Source organism: Aquarana catesbeiana, linkage group LG03 (genome assembly GCF_042186555.1).
Source record: "Aquarana catesbeiana isolate 2022-GZ linkage group LG03, ASM4218655v1, whole genome shotgun sequence".
Taxonomy (NCBI): Eukaryota; Metazoa; Chordata; class Amphibia; order Anura; family Ranidae; genus Aquarana; species Aquarana catesbeiana.
In genome coordinates, this window is record NC_133326.1 from 633,772,555 (window position 1) to 633,790,080 (window position 17,526).

The window sequence follows — 17,526 nt, forward strand, 5'->3', positions numbered from 1 at the left end:
CAATACAGAGGATTAACCCCTTAAGTTTCACAGTGAGTATAACAAGCATGCTATGCTGCATATACAGACAGATTTTACTGTTGTGGGTTTAGTAACACTTTAAATAAGTTGGCCAAAGTTTTGATAGACAACATCAGCATATCATCTGCAAAAAAAGCACTCTTGTGAATCATGAAGGCACTCTGAATGCCGTGATTATCAGGATTAATTCGAATTGCTTTTGCCAACATCTCTATCTCAACAACGAATAACAATGGAAACACTGCTTAGTGCCTATCTGTATGTGGATTATTTGCAATTTATGGCTTTGCATGATGTTATTGGCATTAGGATTCAAATATAGGGTATGTAATAGGGCCCAAAACTTAGAGTCAAAATTCCATTTCGTTAGAATATGGAAAAGATAAACCCAAAACATTGAGTCAAAAGCCTTATGTGGAGCTAAAGATAATAAAGTGAATAAAAGTGATAAGGTGATAAAAAAGAAAATTGAATAAAAGCATATCTGCACCCTCAGGGGAGACTTTCCACCTCTCCACTCCCACCCCCCTCCTCCCCACCACTGCCAGAATCGGGGTGTCTTTTTTTTTATGTTTTGTTTTCTGTAATAAATCCACTGTGGCCCCATCCTCCCCTCACATGTCATTTGTCTAGGTAAATTCTGTGCAAGGTCCTCCCATTGCCTCCTGTGATATGCACATCGCATATCCCAGGAGGCATATTGTTTCATTCAGAAAGAAGGAGGGGGGTGCCGTATCTATAGGAGGCGCACCGGCTGAACTAGAAAGCCCCGGCGCACCTCCCGATTATGTGACACAAAACCATGGTGGTGCAGGACCAAGAGGATCTCAGTGGACAACGCTGGATCCTCTGGGTGGATGAGTACCAGAAATGTGGCCACCTGGACCACCTGGTAAGCGGGGGGGTTTGTTGGTGGCAGCTGAAGATCCTCTTTAAAGCTGAATTCCAGGTATGGATATTTTTTTTTTATAGATACAATGATCCATTTTGGACCAGTGTAAGCATGCATATGTTATACCTGGCCAATCCCCCTGGAAGCTGGAAATCTATTTAGTAGACTGCGGCACCACTACTTTAGTGATCACCCATATATGGCACGTATATACTTACTTTGGCCCAAGCTGGACCAATAAAACTATGCAAAAATACACCCATACCTGAAAATCTGCTTTTCAACATTAAAATGATTTTCTACTGGCTTCCACCACCCACCAGCACCTACCAAAACTGCTTTAAATGATGTGTAGAAGTGCAGACAGGAACACAAATTCAAGTTCTATTCATGCCATTTACCAGCTAAGCAGTATACTGTGCTAGCCTCCAATGAAAAAAGAAAATTTGGAATTATACTGATTTGATTTGATCTCAATAGGCAAGCTTTCAGAATATGTTAGGTTTCATCAGACATGACATTGTATGCGTCTTAGTTCCAATATGAGATTTTCTGGTGCAATTTTTGATACAAGAGCACCCATTCTGAAAGTTTAAAAAGACTGTCACCAACTTAACAAATACATACGGAGGGAACCAAAACATCAGGTATTTTCTTACTTGTAGTGTTTTTCATTTGCATAAATAATTTTTTAATCACTTGCAATGTGCCTTTGAGCATGCTAAAAATTTGACTACTGTACAGTATGTCAGAAAGATTACATTTCCTAACCACAGCCACAGTTCCCCCTCTCTCCTGTCGTGTCCAGGGCCGTTTTATCGATTGGGCACACTGGGCAGTTGCCCGGGGGCCCCACTTGCCTGGAGGGCCCCACCCGGTCCCAGGGCCGATCCTCAGCGCAGTAGCGCTGCAATCTGCTTCAGAAGACTGACGCTTTCGTGCACTGCAGGACCGATCCCAAACCGGGCGCCAGAGACGTGGGGGCGCTGAAGCACCAGAGTTCTCTCCTCCCTCCTCCTCCTCTCTGTGTCCAGAGGCGGCTCCCTCCGCAGGTCACCGCGCCGCTGTATCTTTCGAGGCTCAAGCCCGTCCCCCCTCCCTATCATAGAAGGAGAGCAGAGCCGGAGATCGGAGCGGCTGGTCTCTGTGTGGAGAGAGACCAGCCGCGCAGTGACATTGCTGGGGGGGGGCAGGTCCATGCCTGACGTGATCTCCTACACTGTCTTTCACTCCCGCCCAAGCCTGTCACCAACTGCTCTCCACCCGGGCGGCACGGCTGCACACTGTGCTCTCCTCACTAGCTGCTGCCCTGTAGGGATGAGCCGAACAACCCCTGGTTCGGTTCGCACCAGAACCTGCGAACGGACCAAAAATTTGCACGAACGTTAGAACCCCATTGACGTCTATGGGACTCGAACATTCAAAATCAAAAGTGCTCATTTTAAAGGCTAATTTGCATGGTATTGTCCTAAAAAGGGTTTGGGGACCCGGGTCCTGCCCCAGGGGACATGTATCAATGCAAAAAAAAACTTTTGAAAACGGACGTTTTTTCGGGAGCAGTGATTTTAATGATGCTTAAAGTAAAAAAAAAAAAAGTGAAATATTCCTTTACATATCGTACCTGGGGGGTGTCTATAGTATGCCTGTAAAGTGGCGCGTGTTTTCCGTGTTTAGAACAGTCCCTGCACAAAATGTCATTTTTAAAGGAAAAAATCTCATTTAAAACTGCTTGCGGGTTTAATGTAATGTCGGGTCCTGGCAATATGGATGAAAATCAGTGAGACAAACGGCATGGGTACCCCCCAGTCCATTACCAGGCCCTTTGGGTCTTGTATGGATATTAAGGGGAACCCCGCACCCAAATTAAAATAAGGAAAGGTGTGGGGCCACCAGGCCCTATATACTCTGAACAGCAGTATACAGGCGGTGCAAACAAGACAGGGACTGTAGGTTTGTTGTTAAGTAGAACCTGTTTGTAATTTTGAACGGGTACATTTTTAACGTGTTTAGCTCCAGCCAAAAAATCTTTTTTAAGCTTTTGGAAAACATAGGGAAGGGTTATCACCCCTGTGACATTTGTTTTGCTGTCTTTCCTCCTCTTCAGAAGATTTCACCTCACTTTTTGTCCCAATGACAAATGTTTTTTGAAAATTTGGGGTTTTTTGTGGAACAAGGATTGGAAAGCATCAGTGGAAAGGAGAAATTTTTTCCCATATTAACTCTTACAGGAGAGAATTTCCCTTCCTAGGGGTAGATTTCATCTCACTTCCTGTTGTCTCCTTCCGTAGGAGTAGGAGTCTTTTTTAAGTTAGATGTTTGATAGTAGGGGCCTGCCCTATATACTCAGCAGAAATTTGGGCCTTAGGTGTTGTTGTGGCCACAACACTGTAAGCCCTCACAGGGCCCTGCTGTGAAATATTAGATCAAGATTTGTAATTACATGCCCCTGTTGAGCAGGGGCAGAAAAATTGGGCCTTTGGTGCTGGTGGTGGTGCTGGTGCCACAACACTGTAAGTCCTCACTCGCTCTTGGTGGGTGCAGAAATGGGCCCTGCTGTGAAATATTAGATCAAGAATTGTAATTACATGCCCCTGTTGAACAAGGGCAGAAAAATTGGGCCTTTGGTGGTGGTGGTGGTGCTGGTGCCACAACACTGTAAGTCCTCACAGACACTCTAGTTGGAACGCAGGAACGAGCCCTGCTGCAAAGTATTGCATCAAAAATTGTAATTACACGCCCCTGTTAAACAGGGGCTGAAAATTGGGCCTTAGGCACTGGTGCTGGTGCCACAACACTGCAACCCCTCACAGATACTCTAGTTGGAACGCAGAAACGAGCCCTGCTGCAAAGTATTGCATCAAACATTGTAATTACATGCCCCTGTTAAACAGGGGCTGAAAAATTGGGCCTTAGGCACTGGTGCTGGTGCCACAACACTGCAACCCTTCACAGATACTCTAGCTGGAACGCAGAAACAAGCCCTGCTGCAAAGTATTGCATCAAAAATTGTAATTACACGCCCCTGTTAAACAGGGGCTGAAAAATTGGGCCTTAGGCACTGGTGCTGGTGCCACAACACTGCAACCCCTCACAGATACTCTAGTTGGAACGCAGAAACGAGCCCTGCTGCAAAGTATTGCATCAAACATTGTAATTACATGCCCCTGTTAAACAGGGGCTGAAAAATTGGGCCTTAGGCACTGGTGCTGGTGCCACAACACTGCAACCCTTCACAGATACTCTAGCTGGAACGCAGAAACAAGCCCTGCTGCAAAGTATTGCATCAAAAATTGTAATTACACGCCCCTGTTAAACAGGGGCTGAAAAATTGGGCCTTAGGCACTGGTGCTGGTGCCACAACACTGCAACCCCTCACAGATACTCTAGTTGGAACGCAGAAATGAGCCCTGCTGCAAAGTATTGCATCAAAAATTGTAATTACACGCCCCTGTTAAACAGGGGCTGAAAAATTGGGCCTTAGGCACTGGTGCTGGTGCCACAACACTGCAACCCTTCACAGATACTCTAGTTGGAACACAGAAACAAGCCCTGCTGCAAAGTATTGCATTAAAAATTGTAATTACACGCCCCTGTTAAACAGGGGCTGAAAAATTGGGCCTTAGGCACTGGTGCTGGTGCCACAACACTGAAACCCCTCACAGATACTCTAGTTGGAACGCAGAAACGAGCCCTGCTGCAAAGTATTGCATTAAAAATTGTAATTACACGCCCCTGTTAAACAGGGGCTGAAAAATTGGGCCTTAGGCACTGGTGCTGGTGCCACAACACTGCAAATCCTCACAGATACTCTAGTTGGAACGCAGAAACGAGCCCTGCTGCAAAGTATTGCATCAAAAATTGTAATTACACGCCCCTGTTAAACAGGGGCTGAAAAACTGGGCCTTAGGCACTGGTGCTGGTGCCACAACACTGCAACCCCTCACAGATACTCTAGTTGGAACGCAGAAACGAGCCCTGCTGCAAAGTATTGCATCAAAAATTGTAATTACAAGCTCCTGTTAAACAGGGGCTGAAAAATTGGGCCTTAGGCACTGGTGGTGGCGCCCAGAACCAAAAATGTTCTTACAAGCTATCAGCGTGATCATTGAGGAGGAAGAGGATAATTACTCAGGGATAGTCACTCAGCATCAGCATAAGCAGTCTTTGAAGGGATCTGAAAAAAATTATTCGGTTACATCAGCATCAGGTGCTTGGTAGCTGGTGGTGATCCAAGACTGATTCATTTTTATGAAGGTCAGTCGATCGACCGAGTCGGTGGACAGACGCACTCTGTAATCGGTTACAAAGCCTCCAGCAGCACTGAATGTGCGTTCCGAAAGAACGCTGGATGCAGGACAGGCCAGTAGCTCAATTACATACTGTGCAAGCTCTGGCCAGTGATCCATCCTCAAGACCCAGTAACCAAGAAGATTTTCGGTGGGAAAGGTGTCCAAGTCAGATCTTGCCCCTAGGTATTCCTGCACCATGTAAAACAGACGCTGGCGATGGTTGCTGGAACCGATCATACCTTGGGGCTGCGGACCAAAAAATTGTCTGAACGCATCGGACAGACGGCCACCTTCTTCACCGCTCCTTCTTTGACTGACCGAAGCCTCAGCAACACGTTGTCCAGAAACAGGAGTTTGTAACCTCCCAGTCTCTGGGAACGCATTGCACAGACCTTTCTGCAAGGCCTCTCGAAAATGTTTCATCCTCTGCTCCCTCTGCGATGGCAAGATAAGGTCCGCAACCTTACCTTTGTAACGTGGATCAAGGAGGGTTGCCAGCCAGTATTGGTCCTTCTCCTTGATACCACGAATACGAGGATCCTTACGCAGGCTTTGCAGGATCAGGGAGGCCATGCAGCGTAGGTTTGCTGAGGCATTCGGTCCGGAGTCCTCTGGGTCGCTAAGGACGACATGGTCCGCAGCCACTTCCTCCCAGCCACGTACAAGTCCATGTGTTTCTTGGGACTGATCCCTTAAAGACTGCTGCTGATGCTGAGTGCCAGGCTCCACCTCCATACTGACACAATCTTCCTCCTCCTCCTCCTCATCCTCTTCCTGTGTGATCAGCGGGCACGCAGGAACACTGTCTGGATAAAGGGGGCCTTGAGAGCTAAGGAAGTCATCCTCTTCCTGCCTCTGTTCTGCCTCAAGTGCCCTGTCCATTATTTCACGCAGCGTGTGCTCCAACAGGTGGACAAGGGGGACAGTGTCACTGATGCATGCACTGTCACTGCTCACCATCCTCGTGGCCTCCTCAAATGGTGACAGGACAGTGCATGCATCCCTGATCATGGCCCACTGGCGTGGGGAAAAAATCCAAGCTCCCCTGACCCTGTCCTGGTGCCATAGTCGCACAGGTACTCATTTCTGGCCCTCTGCTGCGTGGGCAGCCTCTGCAGCATGGCCAATGTTGAGTTCCACCTGGTGGGCATGTCACAGATTAGGCGGTTCTTGGGCAGGTTAAACTCCTTTTGGAGGTCCGCCAGCCGAGCACTGGCATTATATGACCGGCGGAAATGCACACAGACTTTCCTGGCCTGCCTCAGGACATCCTGTAAGCCCGGGTACCTGCCCAAGAACCACTGCACCACCAAGTTAAGAACGTGAGCCAAACAGGGCACATGGGTCATTTGTCCCTGTCGGAGGGCAGAGAGGAGGTTGGTGCCATCGTCGCAAACCACCATTCCTGCCTTAAGTTGGCGTGGCGTCAACCACCTCTGAACCTGTCCCTGCAGAGCTGACAGAACCTCTGCCCCAGTGTGGCTCCTGTCCCCCAAGCACACCAACTCAAGCACCGCATGGCATCTTTTGGCCTGCGTACTTGCGTAGCCCCTTGAACGGCTACGGAGCACCACTGGTTCCGAGGACAAAGCACAGGAAGAGGCCATGGAGGAAGAAGAAGAGGAGGGGGTGGAGGAGAGAGGTGTGTCACAACCATTAGTAGTGGCATTTTGGAGGCGTGGTGGCGGAACAACCTCCAACACTACTGCACCTTGTCCTGCATCCTTCCCAGCTGCCAGCAGAATCACCCAATGCGCGGTGAAACTTAGGTAACGTCCCTGTCCATGCCTGCTGGACCATGAGTCAGCGGTAATATGCACCTTACCACTGACCGCCCTGTCCAGCGAGGCATGGACATTGCCTTCCACATGCCGGTAGAGAGCCGGAATCGCCTTCCGTGAGAAAAAGTGGCGTTTGGGTACCTGCCACTGAGGAACCGCACATTCCACAAGCTCACGGAAGGGGGCAGAGTCTACCAACTGAAAAGGTAGCAGTTGAAGTGCTAGCAATTTTGCCAAGCTAGCATTCAACCGCTGGGCATGTGGATGGCTGGGAGCGAACTTCTTTCGGCGGTGCAGCAGCTGGGTCAGGGAAATTTGCCTGGTACAATCTGACGTCGGTGTACCAAAAGCAGATTGCCCACAAGTACTTGGCTGTGACACACCTAATTCTACACCTTCATTCCTCTCAGTGCAGGTCTCAGAGAGAACTGAAGGTATAGTGGGGTTGGAGATCTCAGCTGATGAAGAGCAAGGAGAGGTCCTCTTTGTTCTTTGGTGTGGGTCTTTTAGATACGCTTGCCAACGAACTGCATGGCAGGTCAACATATGTCTGGTCAAGCATGTGGTACCCAAGCGGGAGATGTTTTGGCCACGCGAGATACGCTTGAGACATATGTTGCAAATAGCAGCGGTGCGATCTGATGCACTCGTCTCAAAAAAGGCCCACACCAAAGAACTTTTTGAATAACGCGCAGAGACTGCAGCGCCCTGCACATGTGGAGCTTTGGGGTGTGATGCAGTCAATTTGCTGCCCTTAGGCTGGCCCCTGGAGGGCATCCTGCCTCGTTGGTGATGTGCCGCCTCCGCCTCCTCTCTCCTATCAGGCACCCACGTTGATTCAGTGACCTCATCATTCCCTTCCTCCTCATCACTGGAGCAAACCTGGCAGTATGCTGCAGCAGGGGGAGCATGACTGCCAGACTGCTGTCCTTCTTGGGCACCCCCTCTGTCCGTGCTCATGTTACTGCCTTCATCGAGCTCAGTATCATCATCAGAGCCTTCCAAACGCTGGGCATCCTCCTGGAGCATGTACCCAACACTGTGGTCAAACAGTTCGAGGGACTCCTCGGGAGGACATGGTGGGGCTAGGGAAGGAGTCACTGATGACATTGAGCCGAGGGAAGAGGCCGCTGCTTTGCCAGACAAAGTACCCTGAGCATGGGTGAGAGAGGATGAGGAGGATGAGGACGGCTTGGTCATCCACTCGACCAAGTCTTCCGCATTTTGCGGCTCAACACGGCTAGCTGCCGAAAAAAAGGCCAAGCGTGTCCCACAGCCACATGCTGATGAGGATGCGCCATCTCCATGACCAGCACTAGACACAGAGCCTGCTTGCCCTCTCTTATTGGCTTGTGACTGTCTGCCTCTCCTTCTTGGCCTTCCAGACATACTAATGGCCTGTAGCTGCACTAAGCTGGGATATATATATATATATATATATATATATATATATATATATATATGTACTGATACTGCAGCTAGCAAATTCAACTGCCTGCCTGTAGTATGAGAACACCACCAACCTGCTACTGGTAGCTTTAGCTGAACACTGTGCAGAGCTCGCAAAAAACTAACTTGTAGGTTTAGCTGAACACTGTGAGGGGGATGCACCACACTAACTTGTAGTTTTAGCTGAACACTGTGAGCAGGACGCACTGCACTAACTTGTAGCTTTAGATGAACACTGTGCAGAGGTCTCACTACACTAACTTGTAGTTTTAGCTGAACACTGTGAGCAGGACGCACTGCACTAACTTGTAGTTTTAGCTGAACACTGTGAGGAGGACGCACCACACTAACTTGTAGTTTTAGCTGAACGCTGTGCAGAGGTCTCACTACATTAACTTGTAGTTTTAGCTGAACACTGTGAGCAGGATGCACTGCACTAACTTGTAGTTTTAGCTGAACACTGTGAGGAGGACGCACCACACTAACTTGTAGTTTTAGCTGAACACTGTGAGCAGGACGCACTGCACTAACTTGTAGTTTTAGCTGAACACTGTGAGCAGGACGCACTGCACTAACTTGTAGTTTTAGCTGAACACTGTGAGCAGGACGCACTGCACTAACTTGTAGCTTTAGATGAACACTGTGCAGAGCTCGCAAAAAAATAACTTGTAGGTTTAGCTGAGCACTGTGAGGAGGACGCACCACACTAACTTGTAGTTTTAGCTGAACACTGTGAGCAGGACACACTGCATAACTTGTAGCTTTAGATGAACACTGTGCAGAGGTCTCACTACACTAACTTGTAGTTTTAACTGAACACTGTGAGCAGGACGCACTGCACTAACTTGTAGTTTTAGATGAACACTGTGCAGAGGTCTCACTACACTAACTTGTAGTTTTAGCTGAACACTGTGAGCAGGACGCACCGCACTAACTTGTAGCTTTAGATGAACACTGTGCAGAGCTCGCAAAAAAATAACTTGTAGGTTTAGCTGAACACTGTGAGCAGAACGCACCACACTAACTTGTAGTTTTAGCTGAACACTGTGAGCAGGACGCACTACACTAACTGTAAATAGTCTAGCTGCCTGACTGTGGTACTAATAGGATCAAAAGAACACCAGCAATTTTCTTCAGGTAGCTGTAAATACTGTAACAAGACAAGCCTGCCTGTCAGTAAGAAGATAACAGGAACGGATCTAGCTAAACTGAATACAGTGTATATATATATATATATACAACACCTGGGATGCATATAAATACACAATACACTGTAAGTGCAGCTAACTCACTGATTGTCCTGCCTAATCTATCTAACTCAAATGAAATGACACTGTCTCTCTGTCTACCTATCTCTCTTTCAACGCCGGAACACACACTACACAGAGCCGCCGTGCAGGGGCGTGTTCTAAACCCCCTGAGCCATAATTGGCCAAAGCCACCCTGGCTTTGGCCAATTACAGCTCTCTCTACCGACGGCGCTGTGATTGGCCAAGCATGCGGGTCATAGTGCATGCTTGGCCAATCATCAGCCAGCAATGCACTGCGATGCCGCAGTGAATTATGGGCCGTGACGCGCCACGCGAATTTGGCGCGAACGGCCCATAACGTTCGGAATTCAGCGAACGACCGAACGGCCAATGTTCGAGTCAAACATGGGTTCAACTCGAACACGAAGCTCATCCCTACTGCCCTGGGTGTTTTTATGTACGCTAATGGAGGAGGAGGGTCTGTACTAATGAAAGGGAGGGTTTGTCCTGGGTGGTATATACTAATGGAGGAGGGGGTTTCCTGGGGGGGTCTGTACTAATGGAGGAGGGGTCTGTACTAATAGAGGGGGGCTTTGTCCTGGGGGGGTCTGTACAAATGAAGGGGGGGTCTGTACTAATGTAGGGGGGGCGATTTGTCCTGGGGGTCTGTACTAATGGAGGGGGGGGTTTGTCCTGGGGGGGTTGTCCTGGGGGGGCCTGTACTAATGGAGGGGTGTTTGTCCTGGGGGGGTCTGTACTAATGGAGGGGGTTTGTCCTGGGGGGGGTCTGTACCAATGGAGGGGGGGCGGTTTGTCCTAGGGGATCTGTACTAATGGAGGGGGGGTTTGTCCTGGGGGATCTGTACTAATGGAAGGGGGTTTGTCTTGGGGGTCTGTACTAATGAAGGGGGGGGTTTGTCCTGGGGGGTCTGTACTAATGGAGGGGTGCTGCCCAGCGGAGTCGCCACGGGCAATTCAGAGTGAGCTGACTCCTGATCAGAGGAACCATTGCTGTATCGCTGGGTCAGGTGAGAGGGCCGATCGGCCATTATCTACTAACGTCCGTAGGAACTGCAGTCTCTGACCATCTCTTGTACCATGTCTACAGTCTCTGACCGTCTCTTTTATCATGTCTGCAGTCTCTGACCATCTGCTGTATTATGTCTACAGTCTCTGACCTTCTCCTCTATTATGTCTGCAGTCTCTGACCATCTCCTGTAGTATGTCTGCAGTCTCTGACCATCTCCTGTACTATGATTGCAGTCTCTGACCCTCTCTTGTATCATGTCTGCAGTCTCTGACCATCTCCTGTATTATGTCTGCAGTCTCTTACCATCTCCTGTATTATGTCTGCAGTCTCTGACCATCTCCTGTATTATGTCTGCAGTCTTTGACTGTATTATGTCTTGGGGCTCTTTCTAACAGAAGCCCTCTCTGTGTGCATCAGAGAGACTCCTCTCCAGGTCTCATTAGTGTACTCTCTTCCTGTATTTTCTTTATTGTTAAGAGATCATGGGAGGATCCCAGGGTAACGAAGACTTCTAAGGGGGGCATCTCTGTGTTTGAGTCATTGCCATAGAAACATTTGGGGAGGAGTTGGTAAGATGACCACGCCCATGTGGGGGCACCAGAAATATTTCTGCACCCAGGCGTCTGTGACCCTAGGATCGGCCCTGCGTGCACTGCACTAGTTGCTCACTTGCTAGAATCGCCGGCCGCCCAGCGTCTAGCTTAGCAACCAGTGACATCAGTCAGAGGCCGTGGACGCCCCAGCATTCATAGCGCACCGCGGCCGTGGCTAGTGGATTAGCTCCCCTCACCTCTGCTGTTCTTCAGACAGCATGGCTCAGAGGGAGCGGAGCGGTCTCAGCAGCAGAGTAAAACATTTGGTTTCTGAAGAGGCTGCAAGGGGCACAGTGAGGCTGCAAAGGGCACGGTGAGGCTGCAATGGGGGCACGGTGAGGATGCAATCAATGTTGGCATAGTGAAGCTGCAAGGGGCACAGTGAAGCTGCAATGTTGGGCACAGTGAGGCTGCAATGGGGGCACAATGAGGCTGCAATGGGGGCACAGTGAGGCTGCAATGGGGGCACAGTGAGGCTGCAATGTTGGGCACGGTGAGGCTGCAATGTTGGGCACGGTGAGGCTGCAATGTTGGGCACGGTGAGGCTGCAATGGGGGCACGGTGAGGCTGCAATGTTGGCACAGTGAGGACGCAATGTTGGGCACGGTGAGGCTGCAATGTTGGGCACGTTGAGGCTGCAATGTTGGGCACAGTGAGGAATTATACTTTAATTCTTGAGAGTAGGCGCGAAAATTGGGACAGGCTTGTAGGGGCCCCAGTGCATTACTTTGCCCAGGGGCCCATGATGCTGTTGAGATGGCCCTGGTCGTGTCATAGTGTTTTCCTTTTCTGGGAGTTTCTATTTACTGAGAAAGAGTGAAGGTGAATACTGAACTGCCACTTCAGTCTACTGTGGTCACTGACATCAGATCCAAGATGGTGCCACCCAGAAGCAATCTCAGGGCTTTTGGATGTCTATGCAAGGAAGTCTTTTACAGGTAAATAGCATGCATAAAACATGGTAAATGCACATATAATCTTATGGAAAGATTTTTGTTGAAGCGAAAGGTCTGGCGACAGGGGCTCTGTAAGACCACCACTATTTTAGAGTACAAGCTAGATCACTATTAAGCTTGTACTTTAAAGGTTTCATCAAAGCTCTCTTTGCAATAGTGTTGTTAAAACTTCTTGTACATATCGAAGCCCATTTGTAAAAGGACTAATTACAGAAACCTTTTATCCAAGAGGTCCCTGGGGCTACCAAGAAAACAAATAAAAGGGATGGTTTAAGACTGCATTTGCACTTGAGTTGTGTGTCTTTGGTTGCTTTGCATGTTTTTTTTTTCGAGTGTTTGCACAGCTATTTTTTTGCAGGCTTTTGAGGCTTGAGCATTTCTTTTCAATTATTTGTAGCCAATGAAGGGCTGAATACTAGGGATAAAAATGCATGTTATGTTTGTTTTCACACATTTTCCTTTCTTTGCATGTTCAGGCAATTTTCAGATGCTCCTAATGAAGCTTATTGGGGCCAAAAACACTTGAAGCTTGCAGCTTGTAGCTCAAAAGAAACTCATGTACCTTTTCAAGCTAAGAGCTTCAAGCTTTATGTGACACTACACTCAGGTGTGAACCCTTATCAATACAAAATCAATAACACGCAATAAAGATTCATTTTCCCAGGAACTTACCAATTACACCAAACCATTGTACTGCAATACAGACACCTGAGGAAAAAAAAAAGAAGTTTCTTGTTGTGCATTCTGTGTCTAGGGTTATACCACCCCATGTACATTGCCCTATTGGTTTCATGCAGATCTCTCTTTTGCTTTAAGGCTATTTTCACACTGGGGTGTTGGGGGCGTCGGTGGTAAAGTGCCGCTTTAAAGCGGTGCTTTACCGTCTTTTTTACATAGGTTTTCGGCCGCTAGTGGGGCGCTTTTAATCCCCTGCTAGCGGCCGAAAAAGGGTTAAAACCGCCCGCAAAGCGCCGCTGCAGTGGCGATTTGCTGGCAGTTCGGTGGTGCTGCCCATTGATTTCAATGAGCAGGGGCACTTTAGGAGCGGTGTACAGTGGGGACAGAAAGTTTTCAGACCCCCTTAAATTTTTCACTCCTTGTTATATTGCAGCCATTTGCTAAAATCATTTAAGTTCATTTTTTTCCTCATCAATGTGCACACAGCACCCCATATTGACAGAAAAACACAGAATTGTTGACATTTTTGCAGATTTATTCAAAAAGAAAAACTGAAATATCACATGGTCCTTTGCTGTGACACTCATATATTTAACTCTGGTGCTGTCCATTTCTTCTGATCATCCTTGAGATGGTTCTACACCTTCATTTGAGTCCAGCTGTGTTTGATTATACTGATTGGACTTGATTAGGAAAGCCAAACACCTGTCTATATAAGACCTTACAGCTCACAGTGCATGTCAGAGCAAATGATAATCATGAGGTCAAAGGAACTGCCTCCAGAGCTCAGAGACAGAATTGTGGCAAGGCACAGATCTGGCCAAGGTTACAAAAAAATTTCTGCTGCACTTAAGGTTCCTAAGAGCACAGTGGCCTCCATAATCCTTAAATGGAAGATGTTTGGGACGACCAGAGCCCTTCCTAGAGCTGGCCGTCCGGCCAAACTGAGCTATCGGGGGAGAAGAGCCTTGGTGAGAGAGGTAAAGAAGAACCCAAAGATCACTGTGGCTGAGCTCCAGAGATGCAGTCGGGAGATGGGAGAAAGTTGTAGAAAGTCAACCATCACTGCAGCCCTCCACCAGTCGGGGCTTTATGGCAAAAAACACCTGAAGGACTCCAAGATGGTGAGAAATACGATCCTCTGGTCTGATGAGACCAAGATAGAACTTTTTAGCCTTAATTCTAAGCAATATGTGTGTAGAAAACCATGCACTGCTCATCACCTGTCCAATACAGTCCCAACGGTGAAGCATGGTGGTGGCAGCATCATGCTGTGAGGGTGTTTTTCAGCTGCAGGGACAAGACAACTGGTTGCAATTGAGGGAAGGATGAATGCAACCAAGTACAGGGATATCCTGGACGAAAACCTTCTCCAGAGTGCTCAGGACCTCAGACTGGGCCAAAGGTTTACCTTCCAACAAGACAATGACCCTAAGCACACAGCTAAAATAATGAAGGAGTGGCTTCACAACAACTCTGTGACTGTTTTTGAATGGCCCAGCCAGAGCACTGACTTAAACCCAATTGAGCATCTCTGGGGAGACCTAAAAATGGCTGTCCACCAACGTTTACCATCCAACCTGACAGAACTGGAGAGGATCTGCAAGGAGGAATGGCAGAGGATCCCCAAATCCAGGTGTGAAAAACTTGTTGCATCTTTCCCAAAAAGACTCATGGCTGTATTAGATCAAAAGGGTATTTCTACTAAATACTGAGCAAAGGGTCTGAATACTTAGGACCATGTGATATTTCAGTTTTTCTTTTTTAATAAATCTGCAAAAATGTCAACAATTCAGTGTTTTTCTGTCAATATGGGGTGCTGTGTGTACATTAATGAGGAAAAAAAATGAACTTAAATGATTTTAGCAAATGGCCAAAGAGTGAAAAATATAAGGGTGTCTTAATACTTTCCGTCCCCACTGTATAGATGCGGCTTGCTGCAAAGATGCAGCTTGCACAACTTTTTTTACCGTCCTGCCAGCACACCGCTCTAGTGTGAAAGTCCTCAGGCTTTCACATTGGAGTGAGAGGAGAGGTTCTTTCAAGGCGCTATTTTTTGTGTTATAGCGCCTATAAAGCAACTCAGTGTGAAAGTAGCCTTAGGATACGCTGCAGTGTCGCTTTGCGAGCAGTTTTAACCCTTTTTTGGCCACTAGCGGGGGTTAAAAGCACACCGCTAGCAGCTGAAAACCTCAGCAAAAATGACGGTAAAGCACCGCTAAAAATTTACAGCCGACGCCCCCAACGCCCCAATGTGAAAGTAACCTAAATGTTTCATGGTCACTAAGCATGCCCCTTACTTATTCATTCCATCTAGACTGCTTTAGCACTCAATTAAAACCCATTCCTCATTAGTATGACTGCAGAAGGAATTTGGTTACACTTTAGAATGAATTCCTAAAGAATCAAGAGAAGATGTCTTTTAAATGTTCCCTCCTGAGTGGCAGCCACCTGCCAAAATACTTCCTGTATTTTTGTGTGCGACTACACAGTCATTGTAGAAAGATGCTCCAGCCTTTACCAGCTCTTACTGTGCACATGTGTCACTAAGCCCACCAATTCCTATGGCTAAAGCTGTACTGCTTTGGATGGCAGGGGGTCACCACAAGTATAGATCTATGTCATAGAACTTTTTTTTCTGCAAAGGCTGTGTGGCTCTTGGCAAGGAACTCAGGAGAAGAGCTAAAGGTAAGTATTTAGGTTGATGGCTGCTTGGGGGAGGGGGTTGATAGAGACATTTAAAGAACAACTTTAACAAAGTTCCTGTCTATTAATACAATGCACACACAACTCCCTCTCTCCACCATAGCAATGCACACATACTCCCTGTCCACCATAGCAATGCATACACAGCCCCCAAACCATTAGAGCAATGCATACTCAGTCCTTTGTCCACCTTAGCAATGCACATGCAACCCCTATCCATGACAGAAATGCACACTCAGCCCCTGTTCCACCATAGCAATGAACACTCAGCCCCCTGTCCACCATAGCAATGCACACTCAGTTCTCAGTCCACCATGGAAATGTACACTCAGCTCCCAGTCCACCATGGAAATGTACACTCAGCCCCCAGTCCACCACCATAGCAATGAACACTCAGCCCCCTGTCCACCATAGCAATGCACACTCAGTTCTCAGTCTACCATGGAAATGTACACTCAGCCCCCAGTCCACCACCATAGCAATGAACACTCAGCCCCCTGTCCACCATAGCAATGCACACTCAGTCCCCAGTCCACCCTAGCAATGCACACTTAGTCCCTAGCCCAACATAGCAATGCACACTTAGTCCTTAGCCCACCCTAGCAATGCACAATTAGTCCCTAGTCCCCCATAGCACTGCACACTCAGCCCCTGATCCACCATAGCACTGCACACTCAGCCCCTGATCCACCATAGCACTGCACACTCAGCCCCCGATCCATCATAGCACTGCACACTTAGCCCCTGTTAGTCGCTAGCCCACCCTAGCAATGCGCACTTAGTCCCTAGTCCACCATAGCACTGCACACTCAGCCCCTGATCCATCATAGCACTGCACACTCAGCCCCCGATCCACCATAGCACTGCACACTCAGCCCTCGATCCACCATAGCACTGCACACTCAGCCCCTGATCCACCATAGCACTGCACAATCAGCCCCCGATCCACTATAGCACTGCACACTCAGCCCTTGATCCACCATAGCACTGCACACTCAGCCCCTGATCCACCATAGCACTGCACAATCAGCCCCCGATCCACTATAGCACTGCACACTCAGCCCCCGATCCACCATAGCACTGCACACTCAGCCCCTGATCCACCATAGCACTGCACACTCAGCCCCTGATCCACCATAGCACTGCACACTCAGCCCCCGATCCATCATAGCACTGCACACTTAGCCCCTGTTAGTCGCTAGCCCACCCTAGCAATGCGCACTTAGTCCCTAGTCCACCATAGCACTGCACACTCAGCCCCTGATCCATCATAGCACTGCACACTCAGCCCCCGATCCACCATAGCACTGCACACTCAGCCCTCGATCCACCATAGCACTGCACACTCAGCCCTTGATCCACCATAGCACTGCACACTCAGCCCCTGATCCACCATAGCACTGCACACTCAGCCCCCGATCCACCATAGCACTGCACACTCAGCCCCCGATCCACCATAGCACTGCACACTCAGCCCCCGATCCACCATAGCAATGTACACACAGACCGTTGTCCAGACACTCACCCCATAGCAGTTGTCCTCTTGAGCTAGTCATTGTGTTATGATATATAGATAAGCACTGCACTAAGGATATTAAATAGAGAAGTTATCTCTGAACCTAAAAGGATGACCACACTCTAATTATATCACAGTTCCTCCCTTACATTTTCAAAAAAGGAAATAAAAATTCTTGCAGGATGATCATTTTTTTTTCCTTTATAAAAAAATGTCATAAGGTTGTAAATAGGATTAGGTTCTGAAACACACAGAGATTAAAAAAAAAATCTTGTACAGTTAGATGAACACATTTATTATAGGTCTCAATTAATAAATAAAATTACTCAAGAGGAAAATAAAACTGTACGTAAAGCCAACATTTT

General features: G+C 48.0%; 1 protein-coding gene across 3 annotated transcripts in view; it reads right to left on the bottom strand.

Moving 5' to 3' along the window:
- The window catches only part of LOC141133238 (adhesion G protein-coupled receptor E3-like), a 133,419-nt gene extending 116,184 nt beyond the window's left edge, over window positions 1-17,235 (bottom strand). For all 3 annotated transcript variants that reach the window (XM_073622495.1, XM_073622496.1, XM_073622494.1), the window contains exons 1-2: window positions 17,171-17,235; window positions 12,934-12,969 (exon numbers count right to left, since the gene is read on the bottom strand). In XM_073622495.1, the coding sequence (XP_073478596.1) occupies window positions 12,934-12,969; window positions 17,171-17,201 (67 nt within the window). In that variant the 5' untranslated portion in view covers window positions 17,202-17,235. The remainder of the gene's footprint in view (window positions 1-12,933; window positions 12,970-17,170) is intronic.
- Window positions 17,236-17,526: the final 291 nt, after the last annotated feature.